This window comes from Platichthys flesus, chromosome 19 (genome assembly GCF_949316205.1).
Source record: "Platichthys flesus chromosome 19, fPlaFle2.1, whole genome shotgun sequence".
Lineage (NCBI taxonomy): Eukaryota > Metazoa > Chordata > Actinopteri > Pleuronectiformes > Pleuronectidae > Platichthys > Platichthys flesus.
The window spans coordinates 236,079-261,909 of NC_084963.1; the positions used below are offsets into that span (position 1 = coordinate 236,079).

The following is a 25,831-nucleotide window of genomic DNA, read 5'->3' on the forward strand; positions in this document are numbered from 1 at the left end:
GGGCAAAGCTATAAAGTGAATGGAGATCTACAAAGTGCTATAAGTTAGAGCCATTCAAGTGGTTTTCAGGTTAAAAACCAGTCGAGCTGCTGGTTTCTGGATGAGCTGCAAAGGGCGGATGGCAGAAGCAGGTAGACCTGCCAGGAGGGAGTTACAGTAGTCTAGGTGTGAGATGACCAGAACCTGGACCAGAACCTGGACCAGAACATATATATATGTCTGTATATTAAAGGTAAATACAGTTAGTATAAATTACCCACAAGATTTACAGTTAATTCCCATGGAAAGTTTCCAGCTTTGAATATTCCCGGAATTTTGCAACCCTAATTGATACACATGAAAAGCTCTTCAGCCGCTGACACAGATAAACAGAGTAACCATGTGTGGCTGCAGGGGGCGCTGCTGCTCACTAACTCTCACAGTGCTGCTTTAAGTGCAGCGTTTGACTCGTAGTGTAATCTGAGCCGCTTCCTGCTCATTTGTTCAAATAGTAAAAGACATGTAAGATGTCGTGAGCGTGAGAAGTGTCTCCGTGTCTCCGTGTCTCTGTGTCTCCGTGTCTCCGTGTCTCCGTGTCTCTGTGTCTCCGTGTCTCCGTTTCTCTGTGTCTCTGTGTCTCCGTGTCTCCGTGTCTCCGTTTCTCCGTGTCTCCGTGTCTCCGTGTCTCTGTGTCTCTGTGTCTCCGTGTCTCCGTGTCTCTGTGTCTCCGTGTCTCTGAGCATCCTGAAGACCAGCAGATGCAGGAAGTGGTTTCCAGTAGAAAACTCCTCAGTTTGTGGAGTTTCAGGAACCGTTGCCGGGAAGGAAAAATATTAAAATACAAGATATCTCATATAAAACATCTAACTTTAAAATCTAATGTGTTTTTTAACACGTCTCTGCTCACAGCCACACACGAATACACACATACACACACTCACTCTCTTGCACACTCTAATATACACCCACACACAACATATCTGTTTTTTTGGAGCAGATCGGATTATCCTGTAACACTGTCAGGAGCTGTGTGTGTTCATGCATGATATGTGTGTGTGTTTGTGTGTCTGTGTGTGTGTTCATGCATGATATGTGTGTGTGTTTGTGTGTCTGTGTCTTCAGGCGTTGACAGTGAAGCCAGGAGGAAACCACATCTGTCGAAACGCATCGACAAACACTGCAGTGAAGAAGATGGGGAGAGCGTGGCCTAGGGGATAGAGCGGGTGCTCTGCAACAAGAAGGTTGCCGGTTCGAATCCCACTCTATCCCATCTGCATGCCTAAGTGTCCTTGGCAAGATACTGAACCCCTAGATGGCCCCTCATAAAATGATGAGTGTTCTAAAAAAAATGTAAGTCGCTTTGGATAAAAGCGTCAGCTAAATGACATGTAATGTAATGTAAAAGAACACACACACACTAATTCAGTGTATATTAAACTCTCTCACTGGTTTAATGAGCCTTTTAAAAAAAGATATATTTTGACCAGTTTACACATTTTCATCATTTGTTTTTATAACAATTAAAAATCAGTGAATGTTTTCCTTTCTTTGTCCGAAAAGTTGTTTATTTTTAATTTGATTAATTTTTTCATCATAAAAGTTTTGAACAGCTTTTATGAGTTGTATTTTAGTGAATGTGCAAAAGGAATGAAGTCTTTTTTTGAATTTTTTTATGCCCAAAGCAAAGATCCAGCAGCAGCAGCTCAAGTCCAGCACTCAACATGGTGTCTTCAGCCAAAGGGACAGAAGTGAAGCTCAGTGGAGACGAGTCAGCGAGTGAAGAGTCCTGCAGGTGAGTCCAGGTCCCAGTGACAAGTGAGGAGTCACTTCACATCTCATCCATTATTCTACAGGTGCCTGAAGTCTGAGACCCCTGGTGGTCTCCTCCCTGATGTGAGCTGGAACCTGGAGGCCGGAGCTGGAAGCAGCCTGGACCTCTCAGGTTCATCCAGAAGGACGTCCCAGCACCATACTGGTCGGACTGGAGAATGAACTGCCATCGTCTGAGCTGCAAACAGGATCCAACGCAGACCTGCTTCTGTCCACAGGAATCACATCTGCATTCTGCAGGGACGGAAACTCTCACACGACCTGAACATCCGACTCCGGAGGCTGAAGAGAAGCTCCACCACGAGGCTCAGAACGTGGAGGAGGTGAGAGCAGGAAGTGGACGGACATGAAGATCGACCTCACGTCTCCTTCAGGTGATCGTGGAGTGGAGCCGCCCACATGTCCTCAGCCATCAGACGTCTTGTTTTCATCAGTGACTAATAACCAACTGATCAGAAACACTTGAACAAACATCAGTGAGAAAAGAAACGTTTATTTAACGAGTTTGATTTGTGACGGGTCACTGAGTTCCTGACGTCGTCCAATCAGAACGAGAGAAAGAAAGCTGTGAGAAAGATTCAGATTCTCACTTTACTGACATTTACATCAGGTACAACACACACACACACACACACACACACACACACAGACACACATACACACACACACACACACACACACAGACACACACACACACACAGACACACACACACAGAGTACTCGGCAGTACGTGGTGACTCAGTGTGTCTGTGGGCGGAGCATCTGAGTCACCCTCAATATCTACAGAGCCAATAATACATCTCTCCATCATCTCTCCATCATCTCTCCATCATCTCTCCATCATCTCTCCATCATCTCTCCATCATGTCTCCATCATCTCTCCATCTTCTCTCCATCATCTCTCCATCTTCTCTCCATCAGGTTCAGGAGAAAGTGATCATCAGAGATTTTCTTAATTCTTCACTCGTGTCTTTGTTTTGTTGTGTTGATGTTGTTTTGTGTTAATGTTGATGTGTTGGTGTTGATAACATCACACAATAGCTCAGTTTCATCTTCCTTCAATCGCTTGAATGTTTTATTTCCATTTATTGATTATTTGTTGCAACGTTTCTCTGCAGCTAAAATGTGTCAAAGTGAGTTGTGTGTGCATGTGTGTTTGTGTTACAGTATCCTGTCACACACTTCTTTTTGTTTTCTACCTAATTTTGTTTTGAATCCGTGTCACTATAGCAACATAGAACCAAACAAAGGCAAAGACACAGCTGAAAACTGTGTGTGTGTGTGTGTGTGTGTGTGTGTGTGTGTGTGTGTGTGAGTCTGAGGCGTTAAAAAGATAGGACGAGTATAATCTGATTACTTCACTTATGACATAACTTCACATCTATGAATTATATTTCATGACAAACACACTTACACAATTACACACACACACATAGACTCTCATTCTCACTCCCACACAGACACACTCTCCCTCACACACACACAGACACACTCTCCCTCACACACACACAGACACACACTGTTTGCTGTTTAACAGTCTCTTTAAATTCAATCCGTTTCCATCTGTCTTTTGTTCCGTCTTTTCTTTAAAGTCCAAACGTCTCTCGTGTTGGGCGTTTGTTCCGCCCCTGTCTCCGCCTCTGTCTCCGCCCTTGTCCAAGCTCCGCCCCCCCTGGCTCCATGGTTGATGGTGGTTTTAGTGGGACTCTCAGGCAGCGTGAATCCCCGAGACGTCCTCGTGTCCGGAGACGCCGAGCTGCTCGCTCTGACCAAGAGCACGAGTGAACCCTCATTGTCCTTGTGTCCATCGTCCTCAGCAGTCCTCGCTGCCCGTCCCTCCTCGTCCTCCTCGTCCTCCTCGTCCTCCTCGTCCAGGCCTGGTGGCGGTCGCGGAGCTGACAGTGATCTGGCAGCCGCTGGTGATGTGACCCTTGACCTTCTGCTTGAGCTGGGCGACCTGCTCCCTCAACATGGAGGCGGTGGAGGCCAGGTCTGAGTTCTGGGTCTTCAGAACCTTCACCTTCTCCTCCAGCCGCGAGATCCGCTCCAGCTTCCGCTGGCGGCACCTCGACGCGGCGACGCGGTTGCGGAGCTTCTTGCGCTCGGCTCTGATTCGCTCCTGCGTCTCTAGGTCGACCGGGGAGAGGGAGGGAGGGGACATGGGGTCACCTGACGGGTGAGGCACCTCGGGGACGGTCTGAGGGACGTCCATGCCTCGGGTGTGAGGCTGAGGTGGTCCACCGGGTCCTCCAGAATAAGGCCTCTGGCCCTGGGTGTAGCTGCTGAGGTTGGTGTAGACGGGGGGGTCAGCGGCGGCCATCAGGCTCCTCTGATAGGCCGTCTGCAGGGAGACGGAGCAGGACGAGGACGGGGACATGGGGCCGCCTCCGAGCAGCTGGTTCTGCTTGTGAAGGTCAGCCAGCGCTTTGACGAAGCCGTCGGCGAATCCTTCTTGTTCGTTGGTCGCCTGGTGGCGGTAGATGAAGGGGTTGGTGGAGTTGGACGCGGGGCTGGTTGTGACCAGTCCCTGATTGGTCTGAATGATCAGGTGCTCCAGGTCGGGCGGCGCCAGCTGCAGCAGGTTCATGTCCCCCGGAGACGCTGCCGAGGCCACCGCCGACATCAGGGACCTGTTCCCCCCGAGCCCCAGGTGGCTGGTTCCCCCCCTCCCTCCTGTGGCGCCACCGCCGGGGAAGTGATGACTGCCTGGCGCTGACATGGACCTCTTACTCATCAGCATCCTGGTTCCTGGGTCCCGCTGGTCCTCAGCGAGGTGGCTGCAGCCGGAGACAGCCGGAGAGTCGTCGTGGTAGAAAGGTGTCTCCATCCTGGTCCTCAGTGGTGATGAAGAGTATCAGAGGGAAGCTTCATAATCAGATTAACCTGAATATCAGAGGAGATGAGATGATCCACTGACGTCAGCAGCCAGAGGATGAAGGTGGGATGAAGAGGAGAAGAAAGAAGGAAGAGAAGAAGAGAGAAGGAGATGACGAAGAGGACAAAGAGGAGGAAGAGGAGGAAGAGGACGAGTTCCTGCAGGAAAAATAAACACGTGTGAGAAGAAGAGGAGGGAAAGAGTAGTGCGTGGTAAATTAGGAAGTAGAGCTACTGGTGTGTGTGTGTGTGTGTGTGTGTGTGTGTGTATGTGTGTGTATGTGTATGTGTGTGTTCGCGTGCGTGTGTGCATGCGTCAGGTCAGAGGTCAGTGTCACAAAAGCATCACATTTCTTATCATATCTTTAAATGATGAAAGTTTATTTCCTCTAGTTTGTGGAATACAACAACTAACCTCATATATACATAAATATCAATATTACTCCTTGAGCAGCCAAAAAATCTGAATCTGTCCTTTCACAGATAAACATAAACACACACACACAAACGTATATTGTAACTATGTATATACACAACAATACATAAATATATATATATTCAAAATTTGTGACGTTAATATCAATATCTCAAGTAAAGGTCACATTGTCAGCGCTCCCTGGTGGACACCGTACGTCATAGCAACAAAAATGAAAACCAACGTTTCATGTTATTTATTAAAAAACGAACTAAAAATATGTTATAAATAAAAATCTATCACAGCTGCAGTTTTCATCAGTTTTATCTTCTTAGTGACTTTATAAAATAATGTTTTAGAGTTAAATACAATAACTTTGATCATGTTATAAAACTGATTAAAAGATTAAAGCACCACATCGAGCAGCTTCCACATTGAACACTGATTAAAGATGTTATTATAACAGAAATGTATCTGGTTCTTAATCTCATCTGAACTAAGCTCATTTCCTCTCTTCTTAATAATAATCCAGTGATAACATGTAAACATACATTAATGAAAAGGTGACGTTTACATTAATAGGTTCATAATTAGTCACTTTCACTGAAGCTGTTATGGTTTAATTCTCTTCTCTCCTCAGTTTTTAAAAACAGTAATTCCTTCACATCAGGACACTCCACCGCTCCTCTGTCATCCCTCTATCATCCCTCTGTCATCCCTCTATCATCCCTCTATCATCCCTCTGTCATCCCTCTATCATCCCTCTGTCATCCCTCTATCATCCCTCTGTCATCCCTCTATCATCGCTCCACACATACTACACCTCCACCTCTCTTCCTCCTGTTGTTTATGCAGGTTCAGTTTTTTTACAAAGCAGAGACAGAAACAGTATGTCTGTAACAATAATAATAATAACAATAATAATAAGATAAACAACAAGTAGAATGATGATGATGAAGTGATGAAGGTTAATACTCACAGAGAGAAGAAGAAGCAGAAAAGCAGCTGAACGAGATCTGAGATCAGACTGAATGAGTCAGTCACTCTACCCTCTCTCTCTCTCTCTACCCTCTCTCTCTCTCTCTCTCTCTCTCTCTCTCTCTCTCTCTCTCTCTCTCTCTCTCTCTCATATCGTCCACCAGGTGGCGCTCTGACATAAAACTGCCTTGAAATTCAAGTCATCAGACTGATGATGATGATGAAGATGATGAAGAACTGAGGTTAGTGAGGTGTTCCTAATAAACTGCTCAGTGAGTTAATACATCATGTTTTTGATTCTCCAACATGTTTCCCTCGATTAGCGATGACTCAGTGTGTGTGTGTGTCTATGAGGATGTGTGTGTGTATCGTATGTGTGTGTATCGTATGTGTATCTGTGTGTTTGTATGTGTATGGGTATCTGTGTGTGTGTGTGTATAAGAGTGTGTGTGTGTGTATGAGGGTGTGCGTGTGTGTATGTGTGTGTGTGTGTGTGTGTGTGTGTTTGAGGGTGTGAGTGTGTGTATGAGTGTATCTGTGTGTTTGTATGTGTATGGGTATCTGTGTGTGTGTGTGTATAAGAGTGTGTGTGTGTCTATGAGGATGTGTGTGTGTGTCGTATGTGTGTGTCGTATGTGTATCTGTGTGTTTGTATGTGTATGGGTATCTGTGTGTGTGTGTATGAGGGTGTGTGTGTGTGTCGTATGTGTGTGTATCGTATGTGTATCTGTGTGTTTGTATGTGTATGGGTATCTGTGTGTGTGTATGAGTGTACGTGTGTGTTTGTATGTGTGTGTTTGTGTAAAAAATGTGTGGAAAAGTAGTATATAGTGCATCATATTTCTGCCTCTTTTCTAGTTCTTATTGTTGTAATTCTGTTGAAAACCACTTCTGAAAAGTGCTGTTTAAATAAAAGTATTTATCTTTTTATACTCGTCTTTTACATCATTTCATTCTCATTCTCCTCGGGGGAAGAAGAACTAATGAATTTGAACGGTGAACACGTTCACGTTGTTGCGTCCTCGCGTGTAGACGACAGGAAACTTCTCTCTTTGTATGAAACTTTATTAAGTCAAGTGAACACGACACAACACGACACCTCGACAATCAGTCGAGGTGATTCTAACTCTATGTCGCAGGCAGCAGGAGGTGTGGCCAGTCAGAAGAGTGTTCGTCCTCCAATCAGGACCCGGGTTCAAACCCCGCTCTATCCCATCCTCAAGCTAGCAGTAAACCGAATCCTACATTTGGCAGGATTTTTTTTATATTTAATTTTCTATTTAATTTTTTTCTATTTAATTTATTCATTATCATCTTCATTTCTGTGCGCTGGTTCAGGGGTACATGATGCCGGTCTTCACAGGTGACTGACCTACGCAAGCCTGTAGCCGCCACCCCCCCCACAGGAGATGACGTGTGTGTGGTCGCGGCGCTTCCCGGTTCTTCCCGGCTCTACGCTGCCGGTGCGAGCAGCCCAAGTATTTAACATGGTGGAGGAGGAGACAGCTCTTCTACCTCCGGTGCGTCCCCGGGGTCAGAGGATGATGGTCATGATGAACCAGTCTCCATGTCTCCTGGACCAGGAGCCGGTCACCTGTCACTGGTTATCATGGCTCGTCCGGACCGCTCCGTGAAGAAGGAGGAGGACATGTTTCTTTACTTGGGATGAAGCCACTTTATTTCTCTGATATTCATCAGGAGCAACGCTCCCCTCTAGGTGCTCCGTCACTTCTCGTTATAAACACACTGTTAGCGTCTTTTCCCACAATGCCCTGGTGCACTACGTCACGCACTACAAACTTCCCTTAAAGGGGCAGGCCCTACCTGCAACACAACAGCTCTCGGTCTCATATACAGATGGAGAGAGGGCAGAGACGCAGACTCACAACTTCATCCGATGCTCCTTATTATTACCTGAGGGGTTTCTACACACTGTCTGATAAAGACTCCGAGAGTAAAGAGGAGGTGATGGAAAAGGTTTTCTTTAACAAGTCTTTCATTCTCACTTTCCACCTTCAAACTATGAAATGAACTGAACTTTGAACTAGTTCAGAATTTAAATGGTGAACTATGACGTGAACTATTCATGTTACTTGTATGAACTGAACTATGAACTAGTTCATGAGAGGTGTGAACTTGCACAACACTGGCTGTGGCACTAAAATGTAAGTCAAGTCACATGTCATGTGACTCCCTGGTTCCTCTTGTGCCGTGTCGAGCGGGGGGGTCGGAGCTGGGTATTCAGCGGTGTGACCCTCCGGAGGCTGCTGGTCCTCGGTCTGCATCATCAGGTCGTAGGACAGGTTCTGAAAAGCGCCTCTGAACGGCGAGGAGGGTAAACCTGCCGGGGCCGGGAGGGACCTCAGGGGGGGGGGGAGGTTCGGTGGAGGCTGGTTGACCTGCGCTCCTGGTTTACGCAGCAGCTGGGGGGCGTCCATGATGTCCACCTCACTGGGACCCTGATCCACGTGAAGACTGCGTTCACCCTGACAGACACAGGGACCACAGCTTCATCACAACCATCACTTCCTCTATTTCTGTTCCTTCAGTAACATGACTCGTTCATATTGTACAATACTGTGTGAATATGTGAGCTTGTTGTCAGACATTAGAGAACTTCCTCAATTGAAGACATTTTGAGAACCTACTGTTGATCTGAGCCACGTGTCCGTCAGCAGGGGCCTCGGGATGGGGGGGTACACCTTCTGTTTGATGCTGGTGGAGGAAACCATACGTGAAAATAAACCTGGACACTGATTGGTTCAGAGAGCGGTCAGAAACTCACCAGGCCCATTGTCTGCAGCAGACGACACTGACGAGCGTGAGGACACTGAAAACAGCCGCCAGGGAAATGACCACGGTCCTGATCCAGTTATCAGCTGTGGAGTTCAGAAACAGGACTTCATCACTTGAGGCTCTTTGTTTCACTACAGACGATGCATCTGTCGTGTAGAGGAGAGAACGTACTCCCTGAGTTGACGTGGACAATCAACTGTTTGGAGCAACATTCCCCGAGCGCAGTCCGAGCCTTCACGGTGAACGTGTACGAGCTGGTCTTCAGGTCCGAGGCCGTGAGGCTGGTGGACGTCGGCTCGTCTGAACCCAGAGAAACAAAATAAAGTTACGACCGAGGAGATCAAACTGTAAAGATGAGACATGAGATCAAACCAGGAAGTCCACAAAGGTTAGTGAACATGTATCACGACCACAGACTGAATAAAGATCAACGACATGACAAAGTGTAATGATCGCCCCCTGGTGGCTTCTTCTACAGGAGGATGTAAAACCGTATCTAAGCCTGTGGTGAGCCTACCTTGGATGGTTAAAATATTGTGTAACCGTTCTGTTGTGTTAAAGTAAGCGGACCCCCTCGTACCTGTGCTCACATTGTGGACTGCCGTGTTGTTGTCCTGCTGGTCCCTGTCAGACCACTCCAGGACGTAGCCTTGGATGAAAGCTGTCTGCTCTGTTAGAGGTATCTGATCCCAGGACAGCTCCACCTCGGAACCCGTCTGTTTGGATCTCAACGCTCTGAAGAGGTCGCCTTGTATCCCTGACAACACAAAACAAGTCCACATGTAAATCGCTGCTGAATTAAGACGCAGCCGGAGGCCGGGTTAGGGTCAGGGTCAGGGTCAGGGTCAAGGTCAGGGTCAGGGTCAGGGTCAGGGTCAGGGTTAGGGTTAGGGTCAGGGTCAGGGTCAGGGTCAGGTTTAGGGTCAGGGTCAGGGTTAGGGTTAGGGTCAGGGTCATGGTCAGGATTAGGGTCAGAGTCAGAGTCAGAGTCAGGGTCAGGGTCAGGGTCAGGTTTAGGGTTAGGGTCAGGGTCAGGGTCATGGTCATGGTCAGGATTAGGGTCAGAGTCAGAGTCAGGGTCAGGGTCAGGGTCAGGGTCAGGGTCAGGGTCAGGTTTAGGGTTAGGGTCAGGGTCAGGGTCAGTGGTCAGGTTTAGGGTCAGGTTTAGGGTCAGGTTTAGGGTCAGGGTCAGGTTTAGGGTCAGGGTCAGGGTCAGTGGTCAGGTTTAGGGTTAGGGTCAGGGTCAGGGTCAGGGTCAGGGTTAGGGTCAGGGTCAGGGTTAGGGTCAGGGTTAGGGTCAGGGTCAGGATTAGGGTCAGGGTCAGAGTCAGGGTCAGGGTCAGGGTCAGGGTCAGGGTCATGGTCAGGATTAGGGTCAGGATTAGGGTCAGGGTCAGGATTAGGGTCAGGGTCAGGGTCAGGGTCAGGGTCAGGGTCAGGGTCAGGTTTAGGGTCAGGATTAGGGTCAGGGTCAGGGTCAGGGTCAGGGTCAGGGTCAGGTTTAGGGTCAGGATTAGGGTCAGGGTCAGGATTAGGGTCAGGGTCAGGGTCAGGGTCAGGGTCAGGGTCAGGGTCAGGGTCAGGTTTAGGGTCAGGGTCAGGATTAGGGTCAGGGTCAGGGTCAGGGTCAGGTTTAGGGTCAGGATTAGGGTCAGGGTCAGGGGTCTTACGCTGCTCCTGGACGTAGCCCTCTCTGGTCTCCAGCAGCAGTGCAGCTCCCCGGGTGCAGGCGGATATGGACACCGAGTATCTCTGTCCTTCTCTCAAGTTTTCTTGAAACAGAAAATATATATTTGAACACAAAGAAAAGCAGCATCACATGAATGCAGCTGTTTTATGGTCAAACATTCGTACGCACTCAAGAAGACGTTGGTCTGAGGCACTTTGATCCACGTCACCGTCGAGGGACTCGAGGACGGACACCAGTCCACGATGTAGCCGCAGCTCGCTGCCGGGCTGGAGGACCAGGACACATTGAAGCCGCCGCCGCCGCCCGCCATCCGAGAGCCTCTCACTCCGGTCGGGTCTGAAAGGACGATTTCCAGCCTCAGTGATGATTGTGACCGTCATTTGAATTTTAAATATAAAGAGTGTCACTCACTCAGTCCAGCAGAGGAGGAGGAGGGGGTGATGATGGTCGACGGGGACGAGCTGCCGTTTACATTCCGAGCTGTAACGTTCACAACGTACTGTTGGGTTGTGTCCAGCCTGAGTGTGACGTGGTTGTGAGTCACTGTGGTTGTGTTGTGTTGTTCTGTCCCTCTGATGTTTGACCAGGTCACTGTGTAGTCCAACACGTGTCCATGACTCTGCTTCTCCAGCAGAATCTGTGTGAACGTCAGAACCTTTAAAAACCTGTAAAACTCTTTAGTCTGCAAAAGATCAAAGTCTGAAAACACGAGGACCTGGAACATCTCGTCCTCATCATCGTGATGTGACATCATCACATTTGCATAATGCACGCCCAGTGACTAGTCTGACACGCCCCCTGACAAACCAGGGCCTCAAGATAAAACTTCAAAGAAGAGGATCAACCTGAACATGTTTCTTCTGTTAGTTCTAATTATTCATAAAGACATTAAGAACAACTTGTAAAGATTTTACATAGAATTCCAGATGAGATTCAGCTACTTACTTTCCAGATAATTAAAATCTCATTGTCCTTCATCTTCATCCACACGTCCAGAGCGTCTGGAACTGTCGGACAAACCGAGAACCAGAGAGCAGACTTTCAAACCGAGTCAGGTGACGTATTATCAAACCTGGTTTCACGTTCCTCATGATTCCAAACTATTCACAAACAGATTCATATAACATGAGCTGCAGAGTGTGAACCGGGTTCTTCCTCACTGACCATCTCCCTTCGTGTGGAAGTTGAATGTCGAGCTCCAGCTGCTCCATTTCCAAGGATGTTGTGTTGTTCGACATCGAACTGTCACGTTGTACGACCAGTTTGGAATCAGGTTCATCAAAACTGTGGAATCCAGTCCGACTCCAGAGTTTGGTTTCTGTGAACACGACAGAGACGAGATGAAGTCAGAAGGTCTTCACCTGAACCAGCTGAGCTCAGCCTCTGTTGTCGGTCCACTGACCTGAGGTCCAGCGTGACTGAGGTTCACCTCACACGTGAGGTTCAGGTCTTTGTAGCCTTGAACCTTCCAGCTCCACTTCAGACGGGCGTCTCTGTGGTTCACAGTGGAACCTGTCACTGACTCTGGAGCCAACATGTGAACTGAAACAAAACTTCAATCAGGTTTCTCCTCAGGTTTTGACCTGGGTCTGAGAATATAATTTCAAATGAATATAAATTGATATCATTCTTATGATTAATGTTCACTGTGTCTTTAGATGAATGGAGATGATGGTTACTCGTATGAGAAGCACGTCACCTCTTGTCATCAGGTCTGCTGAGTCCGTCAGCTCCACCGTCCCCAGCTCGTTGTGAGCTCTGAGCTTCCAGCTCCTCTCCCCAGTGGACACGTCCTCTTTACCCCGGCATGTCCTCTGGAAACATTCATACGCACTGAAATACAGATAAATACATGTTGACCTCCTCCCACATTCCAATATATGTGTATAGTGCACATTCTCTCTGTACAGCCTGAGTTCTCCTTTCACCAGCTGCCAGGAAACTTCCAGAACACAAATACTACACAACATATAATCCACAAGATTACCTGTACATTATTAAACTGAGTAACCACAGAAAAAACTGCATTTCTCTGGATTTTATCCACTGAAATAACTTATTTTGAAAAATGTATTTATGAACTATGGATTTAATTTCTTAAACATTCAACATCACTGAGCTAGAACCTCAGTAGATCTCTGACCCATCAGTCCATTAAATATGTCTAAGAATGCTCATTATGATTATCATCATATTCTCTGAAAATGTTCTTTGTTAAATCAGCAGAAAGCATTTGTAAAAAGAATTGATCTAATATTTCATTTATTATCTATGTTCATTTTTCTTGCTGCTACTTCAGTTTCACAGTTTTTATATACGTGCTTATCTTTATACACAGATCTTGACTTGACAGGAGCATCCGTCTCTTTCTACCTTTCTAATGATAAAAAGAACAACTCCTGGATCTGCATGTTTTTCTGGATTCACTTAAAGAAGATGTGAAGGAAGTCGTGTCAGTAGTTTTCTGCTGATGAACAAAGTAATGCTATAGATCCCTAACCTCACGGTTCAGAACCAACATGTGATCACGTTTCTGACACGTTACCTTCCAACCAGCTGGTATTGTGTTGGCAGGTGTGTGTCCCGTCCGACCGTCCACTGACATTCCACTGATTCCAGATCTCTGGTTTCACACTGCAGCTCTCTGTCATCCGGAGGGTCTGAGTGTAAACAGAAGAAGTTGTTCTTTGCTCTGGTGACATGTTGACTGAGGAACTGTTTTCAGGAACATGTTCAAGTCGTAGTAGAAGTCTTAGTTCACATTAGTAAAATGAGTATTTGACTTGTTGGGGGTGAAGAACAGAGGATGACTCGTCTTGTTCAAGCCTCTGAGACAAACTGTGATTTGTGAATATGAGCTCTACAAATGAAATGTGCTTGATTGATTCAGGGAGTGAAGGAGGAACTTCCTCATGTTCACACGTCAGACTCACTCTGACCAAGCTGCTGCTTCCAGGTAGAAAAGCTTCATTGTGTGTTCAAGCTGTTTTTTCAATATTTTCTCAGGATCTTAGATTTTAAATAATTAATCCAAGTTGTGTTTGTAATAATAACATTTTTAAATAATCTGTTGGACGTGGATCCAGCTGAATGAGCCTGAACAGGAAGCGAGGGAGGAAAGGATTCTGCTGGTCTGGAGCCAGAGCAGGAAAAGGAGGGGAGGGAAGTGGGGGGGGGGGGGGTCGGTGGAGCAGCTACATCCCTTTCCTTCTCCCCCCTCAGACACCGCCCCCTTCTCTTCTCCTCCTCCTGCTCCTCCTCCTCCTGCTCCTGGTCCTGCTCCTCCTCCTCTTCCTCTTCCTGCTCCTGCTCCTGCTCCTGCTCCTGCTCCTCCTCCTCTTCCTGCTCCTCCTTCTCTTCCTCCTGCTCCTGCTCCTCCTCCTCCTCCTCCTCCTCCTCCTTCTCTTCCTCCTGCTCCTCCTCCTTCTCTTCCTCCTGCTCCTCCTCCTCCTCCTCCACCTCTTCCTCCTCCTCCTGCTCCTGCTCCTCCTGCTTCCTCCTCCTCCTCCTCCTCCACCTCTTCCTCCTCCTCCTGCTCCTGCTCCTCCTGCTTCCTCCTCCTCCTCCTCCTCCTCCTCCTCCTCCTCTCCTCCTCCTCTCCTCCTCCTCTTCCTCTCCCTCCTCCTCATTATTTTTAATGGGTCTATAATCAAAATAAATACTTTCAGTGAACTCATTTGTGTTCAGATCTGTGATCTGTCATTTTAACCAACACTATGTAACTGTTACTGAGTAACACCGCCCCCTCCTCTCCTCCTCCTCTCCTCCTCCTCTCCTTCCCCTCCTCCTCCTCCTCTCCTCCTCCTCCTCCTCTCCTCCTCCTCTCCTCCTCCTCCTCCTCCTCCTCCTCTCCTCCTCCTCTTCCTCTCCGTCCTCCTCATTATTTTTAATGGGTCTATAATCAAAATAAATAGTTTCAGTGAACTCATTTGTGTTCAGATCTGGGATCTGTCATTTTAACCAACACTATGTAACTGTTACTGAGTAACACCGCCCCCTCCTCTCCTCCTCCTCTCCTTCCCCTCCTCCTCCTCTCCTCCTCCTCCTCCTCCTCTCCTCCTCCTCCTCCTCCTCCTCCTGCTCCTCCTCCTCCTCCTCTTCCTCTCCCTCCTCCTCATTATTTTTAATGGGTCTATAATCAAAATAAATAGTTTCAGTGAACTCATTTGTGTTCAGATCTGGGATCTGTCATTTAAACCAACACTATGTAACTGTTACTGAGTAACACCGCCCCCTCCTCTCCTCCTCCTCTCCTCCTCCTCTCCTCCTCCTGCTCCTCCTCCTCCTCCTCTCCTCCTCTCCTCCTCCTGCTCCTCCTCCTCCTCCTCTTCCTCTCCGTCCTCCTCATTATTTTTAATGGGTCTATAATCAAAATAAATAGTTTCAGTGAACTCATTTGAGTTCAGATCTGGGATCTGTCATTTAAACCAACACTATGTAACTCTTCAGCTGCAGCTGGTTGTGTCTGTGACTCTCAGTCAGTTGTTCTCTCAGGAGATGGAACCCACTCAGCAGAGAGAACAGACGCTCAGGGAGAGAAGAGGAAACTTCCTCTGGTTCACACTCGTTCAGAACATTTAAAGAAGTGGTTGTCTTTCTATTCCTGACGTTTCTCTGTGGCTCAGAGTTTCCTGCTGTTGATCAAACAGCATCTTACTCACAGCCGATGAAAGCAGTAACTCCATTGTCGGTTGGCTGTTGGTGGATTGTTGCTTCACATTTGACGTCGGTGCCGCTGGGGCTGGACGGCTGGTTCAGGACGAGGCTCAGTGAATACGTCTGGTTGTTGATCTTTGTGATGTTCCCCTCAGAGCGGTTATAACCCACCAGGTACATGTCGGTGAAGGTTCCTCCTGCTGGCAGAACACAGCAGAAGGTGGCTCTGCTGCCGACCTGGAACACTGGGTCTCGTGGATAAACCTCTGGATCACTGGAGTTTGTCATTCCTGTAAAATCACAAGAATCCCGATGAAACGCTGTCGTCTCAGAGTGAACATCTAGGATCAGCAGAGCGGGACTCTAACCTGGGAGGGTTCCTTCCTGTCTCCTGGGGCTTGTGTAGTTTCTGTATCGGACACTGAGGAGGACCGAGGGGGAATCGCACTCTAAGGCCCTGTGGGACGTCCACGTCCAGAGGTGAGAGAGTCCGATCTGCTCGGGCGTCACGGTCACAAGATCCTTCAACATTTCACAAGTTCAAGGTTTATATGTCAGAAGGTGATAAGGTGCATAGACTGAATAAAGATGGACGACATGTTAGCTCCTTAAAAGTTAAGCCATATATCTGGATCTCCCCCTGGTGGTTAGAGGCAGAAGAGGTCATGAACCCTCCTTCTCCATGTCAGCAGATGGGATGAGATGTAGTGATTGGCAGCTGAGACTGACTCGTGATAGGTTGATCGTGTGTATCACTGCTCCACAGACTGTGACTGCAAACAACGTCATCACCACAAGAGGGCAGCGTTCACTCTGAGATGTTTTAGATGAATTTCTGACGAAGTGTTGTTTCACAGTTTGATGATATAAAGAGGAACAACATGACAGTTCCCGAAAGTAAAGCCAAATCATCTGGATCGCCCCCTGGTGGCTTGGCTACAGTATAGGTTATAAACCCTGCCTCCTCCGTGTTTATAGATGGGACATGGACCGAACTAAAAATGAAAGTACAGGTTAAATACATACTTTTTGTTACGTTAACTTTGGTTTCAATAGGCTAGTTATTTTTAACATATAAAAAGATGGCTGCCCCCACACCTGAGATATTTTGGCTTCATTTGGCATCAGAGGGAGGAGGTGAGCACAAGTCGTCCATCATTTTTTAACAGAAACTTTGACATAAGACAAATCAGTTCGTACGTGATGGACTTGCTGGTCTCTGACCAGAACCAGCAGCTCATAGACCAGCTCCTCCTTCACAGCAGAGCATGATGGGTCGTCTTCCCACGTCGCCTGGATCGTCTGGTCCCAGGACTTCAGTGTCAGATTCTTCGGTCCACAAAGCAGAACAACTGAGAGACAGAGGGACAGTGTCACAGCGCTCCCAGTGGCTGACTGGGATAGTGCAGGGCCTCGTGTCGATAGTCACAAGAAGAAGCAGCTGCCACTAGTTTAGATAACTAACCCTTTACTATCACTTTATTAGCAGATATGAAGACATTTGAAGTCTTAATTAGTTAAATGTTAACAGCAGAATCTCTCATGAAACACATAAAACTGGTGTTTAGACAGAAAATGAGTCTAATTATGTTTCATATTTATAATGAGTATTAAATATACATTATTATCTGTTTAATGAATAAATCTTCATCAGATGTGACTGAAGATCTGAAAATCAGGAGGTTGAGCCTCGATAATCAATGTCAGCATCAGGAAATTGTCTTTTAATTTAAATTAAACAAATCTTTTACCAGCTTCATTTACTTAGTTCAATAATATTGATGTTTCGCATATTTCTACATTAACCTGTATTTATCTTGGAGGAGGATTCGCTCTGAGTGGAGTTGTAGTTTTGCAGGAATCAGACGTTTGTGGCCACAGAGCGAATTCAAAGGAAATCAATGGTCGACTTTGACTTCTGAAGAAGCACTTAAGAAATAATGAAATAGATGTTTGATGTGTTAAGTGGCTGTTGCAACATTTATGAGCATAAAACGACGCTAATGGTTCGAGATCAGAGATGTTAATCTTTGTGTAGATGATGAAGCATGAAGTGCAAACGTTCATGTTCCCACAGGATGAACCACGCGGACATGGCCAGGCTCACGCTCGTTCAGTAGAACTTGTTGATAAAGTGTTTTACAAGCATTCACGAGTGTCATGAGATGAGATTGTTAAATGTAATTGAAGTTATCACGGGTTATTGATGAGTTGTTACTCACCGTGTTCTCCTGTGTTTCCATCCTGTGAGCTGTGGCAGAACAACGACAGCAGGATGAATGGGATCATGATACTCCTGGTCACAGACTCAGACTTCATCACAGAGCAGAAAACATCTGCTCATCCAGCTGAGTCTTCGTTTGAATCCACTTCCTGAGAGAAAGAGAAAAGCCTGACACAGGGAACCTGCTGCTGTGGATCTCACACAGAAACAAGAAGTCACGTTACTTCCTCTCACAACACTCCCCTTCCAAAGAACTCTACTTTCTGGTAATGATGAGTCACTGCAAGTTTGGACATGTATGTTCAACTTTGAAATGTATTCACAAGAACGTCTGTCAGATCCTCAGTGTGATCCTCCTCACGTCCTCACTGTTCACTCATGAGGGAACGACAGAGAAACATCAGGACCTGTGCAGCTTCTTGAAGACGTTCCTCAGTGAGCAGAGGAGAAGAAATGTTTCCACCTTAAAACATCAGTTCCATGTTTTCTCCTCCTGCTCCTCAGCCTGGAGCAGCGATGTGGATCTTCTAGTACCAGAGCCTCCTGGCAGGCTGCCTGCTCCCCGCTGCTCGCAGCCTGAAGCTGTGGATCATACCGGACCTCCTCCGGAGGAGAGGAGGAAGGAGGGGAGGAGGGAAGGAGGGAAGAGGAGAGGAGAGGAGGAGAGGAGGAGGGAGGAGGGAGGGGAGAGGAGAGGAGGAGGGGAAGAGAGGAGGAGGGGGGGAGAGGAGAAGGAGATGAGGAGAGGAGGGGTCAGGGGAGGGGAGGAGGAGTCAGGATGAAGCTGGTCGACAGACAGACATGAGGGTCCAGCATGAACAAGATGGCGTCTCGTGACGTGAATCTTCTCGCCTCCTGGCAGCCTGAAGCTGTGGATTGATACCCGAGCTCATGAGCAAGCTTTTCGCTTTCACGGGTTCAGCTGCATTAGCACAAAGTCATTTGGATATTATAGGTTTGTCTCTTTAGAAACTGCAAACAATAGCGTTGGTTTATTTAAGATCTCAACAATGTTATTACAAAGACATTCACACAAAACTTCTTCTGTCGACTAACGGTGATGTAACGGCTTCTTGAAGGGATGGGCCAATTCAACCACGCCCCCTTGTAGCTCCGCCTCAATGGGCAGAAACCCTCGAAAACCAGAGGGAGGAGTTTCAGCTCTGTGGGGAGTAGTTGACATGGAACCCAGACAGGAAGTGGAGTAAGGCTGAGTGATGTGTGGGGGGAGAGGAGGAGGGGAGGAGGGGGAGAGGAGGAGGGGAGGAGGAAGGAAGAAGGAGGAAGGAGGAGAGGAGGAGGGGAGGAGAATGGAAGGAGGAAGGAAGAAGGAGGGGAGGAAGGGAGGAGGGGAGGAGAGGGGGAGGAGGAAGGAAGGGAGGAGGAGGAGGGGAGGAAGGAGGAAAGGAGGGGAGGAAGGAGGAAAGGAGGGGAGAGGAGGAGGTTAAGAGGGGAGAAAGGAGGAGAGGAGGAGAGGGGAGAGAAGAGGAGGGGAAGAGAGGAGGAGGGGAGGAGAGGAGGAAGGAGGAGAGGAGGAGGGGAGGAGTGGGGAGAGGGGCGAGGAGGGGAGAGAAAGAGGAGAGGACAGAAGAGGAGGAAGGAAGAAGGAGGAGGGGAAGAGAGGAGGAGGTAAAGAGGGGAGAGGAGGAGAGGAGGGGAGAGGAAGAGAGGAGGAGAGGAGGAGGGGAGGAGGGGAGGAGGAGAGGAGGAGAGGAGGAGAGGAAGGAGGAGAGGAGGAGGAGGAGGAGAGGAGGGGTCAGGGTGAAGCTGGACGACAGACGGACATGAGGCGTCTCGTGCTCTGAGCGGAACGGGTCCAGTCTACTTCCTGGACGTGGTCGGACTTTTCAGTTCTTCTCTCCCTGATGTTTGTTAAAGTGTTTCTGATCAGTTTGATTTATTTATTTATTTGAGGATATAAAAACAGGCTGAGACGTGATGATTGACAGCTGACACTGACTCCTGATTGGTCGATTGTGTGTGCACGTCGAAGTGCAGGATGGCTTCATTCTTATAAAATGGCAGGTGTCCTCGTGTATATTTAACGTCTGTGGTTATGACAGAAATGATTAAATGGTTACTAAACTAATCCTGAAGATCGCCTCCACCCGTTTGTTCACGCTCCTCGTCGTAGTTTGATTCTTTCAGTTTATCCTGGACACTTCTCTTTTACAGGAGTCTGCTTCTTCAGAACATCTGTTGATTAACAGTTCTTTGAAAGTAGAAGATTCTTCAGGCACAACTTTGTGGAAGAGAAACATTAATCAGTAAAAGTTCACCTGCTGTAAAGAAAAGGAACATGTGACACTTCAGTGTTTTAAATGTCTTTAAATGTGTTGAACAATCATCTCCTCGCTCTCATTTACATGATCTCTGTTATTAACTATCCTATTTAATGATCCTTCATAATAATTCATTTCAATTCTGACTTTATAATAATTATATGTCTTCGTTAGCATTGTTATGACTAACTGGCAAAAACAAGTCAATCTTTCAAAATGTTAGGGTTAGGGTTAGTGACCCCGGCTGGAAGAAGAGAACACGGCTTCAAACAGGGACTCAAATCACTTCTACACTTCTGATTAATGCACAGAGAAGATAACTATACAGCACACAGTGGAATTGTCTGAGCAATTAAACATCGTGAAACTAAAATGATTTGTCTGGACCGAGGAAAGTTGTATGGTATTTACGTAGCGACCAGATGATGCCACAGATTGTCAGTGTCACGGAAAATATAGAGTTCACCAGAGTTCACAGCCTCTGAGAATTAGATTGCTAACATGTGATTTAAACAAAAACGATATTTGTACTTAAAAAGGAGCTGACTTCACTTCTCACACGTCTAGCTTCCAGGTTGGATTCTCAAGGTAGATAAATATTCGGTAAAATCAGTGAATCAGTTTGTTTCCTAAAGTGTGAAGAGATCCTGGATGAATTAACACAGCGTGTATTCAACCCATCACTGCGTCTGTGGTTCTGTTCCATAGCACCTCTGATGAGTCACTTACAATCACATCAGAACAGTCAACAGCCATGTTCACTGTGGAGCTGCAGCAGTTTTACACCATGAGTCATAACCGATTCTTTAAGGTGGGTGAGGTTCACAGTTTGGCTCGTGGAGTTCGTTCCAGCAGAGTCCTCATGTCCAGCAGCGCGTCCTCCAGCGCCCGAGCCAGTCGCCCTGCGTCCGTGTCCTCGCAGGCGTTGAAGGCCGACACAGAGAAGTTGATGTGGTCGTCCATGGGGTTGTAGCAGACGCCGTACCCGCTGGTCACCACCGGACCGAAGCACATGACGCAGTCCGTCTTGGACGGAACCTTGTGGAGACATGAGAATTGTTAGAGTCACAGTTAAATAACATGTTTTCCATCCAATGCCACTTTAAAATACTGATGTTATAAAAACTATTTGGCCCCAAGCAAACACTGATCATTTTATACCGAGGTCATTGGGAAAAAATATTTTCTTTTTCTTTAAATCCATTTAACTTAGTGAAAAGGTTGATAACATTTTCTGAACCAATTTATGAATAAATCTTTTGTGTAATTTTTGAAGCAGAAAAAAGGAATTAAACAGAATCACGATGTAAGTCAGTGAGCAACGGCGCCCCCTGCTGCCACACAGGGTGAACTCTGTTGGTCGCTGAGTGTCCTCATGTAAAAACTAAACTCATCAGTGTGTTGACTCTGACTGAGGCAACACTACTGACAGCTGGACATTACCCACGATCCTCTGCTTCCTGAACCAGAGGAGCTGTAACTGATAACAGGTTCAGAGCCACTGAACCATCAGTTCAATCCAGCCGCTGGTTTCAGGAAGTCCACTGAGCTTAATGAATCCACCTGTGGAACTAGAACTCATCTCTGGTTTCAGCTCACACCTGACTTGTAGACAGCTGGTAGTTTAATGCTTTAGCGTAGGAAGCGTCTTTAAAGAGCTCAGGGATGGAGAGTTGTTCATCGACCGCCTGCATCTTCAGGCCCAGGAGGTGTCGGTCTATAGCCTGACCACTGACCGCCTGTTAGGAGGGAGACAAGCCGTGTCAGTTACTGGCCCCGGGTCAGTGATGTGGACACTTCAGACTTGTCCTCGACTCACCATGCTGGTGTACCACCTGTGAGCTTTCACAGCTTTCTCCATCAGATCCACCTTCTCTGTGTTCTGTGAAGAACAAGACGAAAACAATGATTCAGAAACTTTAACAGTCTTAAGACTTTTGAACTTGACTTGTAGTTTGTAAATGAACCTCCTCTCATTGACATGTATCTTAACCACACACTGAATAAAGATGGACAACATGACAGCGCCCTGAAGGGGAGTCATCATCAGGAGGAGGTCTCTGCTCTCATCACACCTGTCTGCTGGGGTCGTCCACAGCTTTGACGAAGGCAGCTGAGGCGGTGGAGGCGGATCTGATGGTATCTGTCCGTCCCAGTCGGAACATACGCAGGGAGGCACTTTCATATGTGGCACAGCAGCGCTGATGCATCCTGTCAAGGCAGAGGACACTTTAAATCATCTCAGTTAATCTGTAATATCATCTCGTCAACTCTAGTAAACAGAGTTCCTGCCCACATGACGGGTCGACCTCTCACCTGTAGTAGGCGAGCTGCAGAGCGATCTGTATGAAGGCATCAGGACTCATCTTCTGGCTCTTTGGGACATTTTTACCAAAGTGGCCGAAAACTACAACCTTCATATCGAGGTCTTTAGCCAGACTGTGATGAGGGAACCGTTCAGACAGGGAGACTTAACAACATGAAGTGTGAACATATATTGAATATGATTAGTTTACTGAGAATCGTGATAAAAGCTGCTCTCACGTGTTCATACTCTGCTCGGCCTCCTCGATGTCCTTCTTGACCTCAGGTGTGATGTTGAAGTGGAGTTTCTGCGGAACGGGCAGCGGCAGCTTGGGAGGCTGCACCACCTCCGTCTTCCTCCTGAAACACAGGATACATGAGATGGAATGAGAAACTACGTCCACATTGAGTTCTCTCATGCTGGTAGCAGAAGGTTGCGAGTCTCTGTTTTGACCATCTCACGTGTATTCGACAACATGGTCAATCAAGGCCACAATAGGCGGTCCTTCGGCTGGGGCGTGCTCGTAGTTTGCTCCACATGTCCCGTCTTCTCCGATAATGAACTGAAAGAAAGAACAAGAAAATCCTGTTTAAGTTATTTGACCGAATACACAGACTCCTCCAGCCGGACTGTTGATAAACGCTGCTCTGCCCTCGCAGGTAATCCACCGACCAGTTTATAGAAAGAGCCATTTCCCCCGATTGTCTCATTTGCTGTTCTACATCATTAAGAAGCTGGATATTAAAATAAGACTGTTTCATAAACTCCTTGTAGGGGCTTTAACTCTGGAAACTGTCTCTTTGTGTGTCCAGTGCCGTGTGAGTCACCTGCAGTGTCTTGTCAAACCAGCGGTTGGCGCTGTTCCCCTTGCTGCCTCCTCCGTGCAGCATCTGGACAGCGGCCGAGCTGCGGTACGTCCCGTCAGACACTTCAGGCATCGCTCCGTCCAAACACACAACGAAGATGCTTCTCTGGATCGTTGACACCGATTCTTTGTTGGTCTTATCTGAACATAACAAACACAAGCTGTGAGTACACAACACTTACACAACTAAATACTGTATTTGGACCGTTCCATTCATCCAGACACTTTGCAGTTATGGCCGCAGTAGCTTTTGTCTCTTTCTTCAGCGGAAGCTTGTCACATTTTTGTTGCGGTGAGAGAATCTCCACTGCCCTCTAGTGGATGGAGCATCATGGCGATGTAAAAGTTTGCCAGCAGTGACAGGTCATTTGTTTGAAATAGACAAATCTCTTCTAATACATAGAATAAATGAGGCTTTACCGGAGCCCTGTGCTCTTCAGTCTTTTGTCTTTCAGCTCAGTGTCCGTCTGTCTCTGTCTCTAACTCACCCCTGATGAGGTTGACGTACGCCTTGCCCCAGGAGTCCCGATGCTGCGTGGTCAGGATGCCCACAGGCTCCTCGTTGGTCTGTAGGGAGGAGCTGCAGATCCTCTCCAGCTGAACGCAGATCTGATCCACTGTCAGTGGAGTCCCGTCACGGTCGTACACGTCCAGCGCAAAGAACTGACTCCACACAGAGAAAAGAGTTTTAGCTAACTAGCTCTACAAAACAGGCCCCTGATCCCGAGCTCAGCCACAGACGTGGGACCCTCACCTGAAAGTTGTGCACTACAGTAATGTGTCGCGGGGGGGGCGAGCTCTTGGCGTGGTTCACCACCGAGTCTCTCTTCAGACCAGGGATACGACAGGACGACAGAACCTCATAGTACTGATTCATGCACAGCGGCCGTCCTCCCAGGTATTCTACAGGTAGCGTCTCACTGCAAGACCAAAAGGTACAACTCATAAATCTGCAACGCAGGAAACTCCCCTGCATCCTTTGACATTAACAGTCTGTAAACCTGAGCATAACCTTTGAGAAAGAACTGACTCAACTTTTGATATGACTCCCTGAAGGCAGAAACTAATAGAAGCTGTAAGATGATGACAGTCACAGAAAAACCTTTGAAGTTACTCACTTGTCAATCATCGTCTTAAAGTCTAAAACACCTGCGATCAGTTTGGCCGCAAACCTAAACACAGAGAACAGGATCACTAAAGTGTTCATGACACTCCTGAAAATCATCACTTTTCAAAGCAGAACTCGTCACATGTGGTGGTATTATATCATATCAAATTAATGATTAATAATTCTCGACATCTTTATCACAACCAACCGAACATATGTTCTGTGTGTCATCACCTTATTTGTCCTTGTTTATCACTGAAGTTCATGCGAGGTAAGACCAGTCCGGGACTTGAATGCACCACCACAGGCAACCGGTACTCGAGATAGGCCAGCTGCACCCACCACTCCGACAACTACAACGACACCGACACACCGTTCAGGACCACAACACAACTCTCTGGATTGAGTTGTGTCAGGCTGTTATTGTTTCCAGGTCCAGGCTCTGGTCTTTCCAAGATGCTGCAGGACTGTGTCCCTCGTTGTAGTTGTAAATCTCAGGTGATGGAATAACAATCCATCAGATCTTTATCTAACTTTAAATTATGAACAGACACAAAGTATGTGAACTAATATCAAATCAATATATTCTGTTATCAGGGTGAATCCGAAGGCATCCACTTGTGATCAGATCTCTCTGGAGACAAGACATTTGCAGCCTTAGTGGATGAAAGACACAACTGGTGTTCTCCCACATCACAGCATCACCAGCAGGTTGTATGAAGTGTCTCATGTAGTGGATCTCACCCAGTTGTCAGTGTTGTGTGCTCTCTTCTCCAGGCCTCTCTGCAGTCTCTCTCCCACCCCCCCTGCTTTCTGAAACTCCTGCAGCAGCTCTTTGGTGCGCTTCAGCTCCTCCTCCTCCACGATGGGCTCCAGTGCAGTGAGGTAGCGCTCGCAGGTCTGCTGCAGCGGGGGGACAGGCAGGGGGGGCAGGCCCTGCTGGTGGCTGAGGTACCGGCCAGAGACCCGGGCGGCTGACACAGGCTTCACCAGGTGACTGGGCTTCACTAAGCTGCAGGGTTTGGATATCCCCGCCTTCACCTGAGAGACAAAACATGTGTATTAAGGTTTACAGTAACAGTTTGTCCAAAGTCCACTGAGAAGAATAACACGTCCCTCTGTAGTGTTCTGTCGTGGGACTGTTATGGCTTCAGGCCTTTTTCCTCTTCTGGCATAATTCACAACATGTCTGTTCAGGTTCGGTTCTACACATGTGATGAGGCGGATGAATCATCTGAACAACAGCTAATAATAATAATAATATTAATAATAATATTAATACAAATCTTTAGCGTTATAATGTTTCTGTATTCAACCCATTACTCACTATTAACTGTTTATAAAGTTATCAAATCAAGGGCAGGACTAAAGTGCACCTTCTTCTGTCCAGATCTAATCTTAGCTCACCGCAGAGTGAACTTGACCCAGTTAGCTTAGCTTGTTAACTAGCACCACACCAGCTTGCTGCTAGTACACTCAGCCAGCAGCTAGTTAGCTAGTTAGCTGGTGTCTCGTCGTTAGCTTGGATTAGTTATAGCAACCTGCGCAGTAGTTAGAGACACTTAGATGTGAACCAGTGTTCTAACCCGAACCAGAGTTAGCAGAGCAGCTACCGACGCGTTAACTGACCGCGAATCTGCTGCAGAAGCCCCACATTGTGTCGTCCCGGTACCGGCCTCACAGACTGATCTGCAGCGGGGTCGGAGGGTCTGAGACCGGGTTAATTCCGGGTGATTCACCGGTGTTTCCTGTGAGATCCACCGGAGACAGGGTCACAGCTCAGCCGCTGAACGAGCTTCATCCAGTGTTCCAGCTGTGGCTCTCAGACT

At 47.3% G+C, this 25,831-nt stretch overlaps 3 protein-coding genes across 4 annotated transcripts; all 3 read right to left on the bottom strand.

Moving 5' to 3' along the window:
* Positions 1-3,308: 3,308 nt before the first annotated feature.
* june (JunE proto-oncogene, AP-1 transcription factor subunit) lies at positions 3,309-4,673 on the bottom strand. The gene has a single exon (XM_062413091.1). The coding sequence runs from the start codon at positions 4,634-4,636 to the stop codon at positions 3,623-3,625; it is 1,014 nt and encodes a 337-aa protein (XP_062269075.1). The 5' UTR covers positions 4,637-4,673; the 3' UTR covers positions 3,309-3,622.
* A 1,512-nt stretch (positions 4,674-6,185) lies between these two features.
* LOC133975191 (leukemia inhibitory factor receptor-like) lies at positions 6,186-18,027 on the bottom strand. 2 transcript variants are annotated; one of them, XM_062413093.1, is made up of 18 exons: positions 17,850-18,027; positions 17,441-17,591; positions 16,419-16,570; positions 15,587-15,740; positions 15,224-15,508; positions 13,108-13,222; positions 12,262-12,395; positions 11,965-12,104; positions 11,727-11,880; positions 11,508-11,569; positions 10,974-11,199; positions 10,731-10,898; positions 10,543-10,644; positions 9,453-9,629; positions 9,044-9,172; positions 8,862-8,955; positions 8,725-8,791; positions 6,186-8,562 (listed from the first exon to the last, which is right to left on the bottom strand). In XM_062413093.1, exons 2-18 carry the CDS (start codon positions 17,535-17,537, stop codon positions 8,191-8,193), a joined length of 2,628 nt encoding a protein of 875 aa, XP_062269077.1. In that variant the 5' UTR covers positions 17,538-17,591; positions 17,850-18,027; the 3' UTR covers positions 6,186-8,190. The 2 variants fall into 2 exon arrangements, with proteins under 2 accessions (XP_062269077.1, XP_062269076.1); XM_062413092.1 differs by having other exon boundaries at positions 17,441-18,027.
* Positions 18,028-19,754: 1,727 nt separating this feature from the next.
* On the bottom strand, positions 19,755-25,829 carry crata (carnitine O-acetyltransferase a). Its single transcript, XM_062412352.1, has 14 exons — positions 25,632-25,829; positions 24,747-25,043; positions 24,237-24,355; positions 24,013-24,066; positions 23,649-23,814; positions 23,383-23,557; positions 22,857-23,035; positions 22,491-22,591; positions 22,269-22,388; positions 22,041-22,163; positions 21,800-21,935; positions 21,544-21,606; positions 21,326-21,463; positions 19,755-20,762 (listed from the first exon to the last, which is right to left on the bottom strand). Exons 1-14 carry the CDS (start codon positions 25,656-25,658, stop codon positions 20,547-20,549), a joined length of 1,914 nt encoding a protein of 637 aa, XP_062268336.1. The 5' UTR covers positions 25,659-25,829; the 3' UTR covers positions 19,755-20,546.
* Positions 25,830-25,831: the final 2 nt, after the last annotated feature.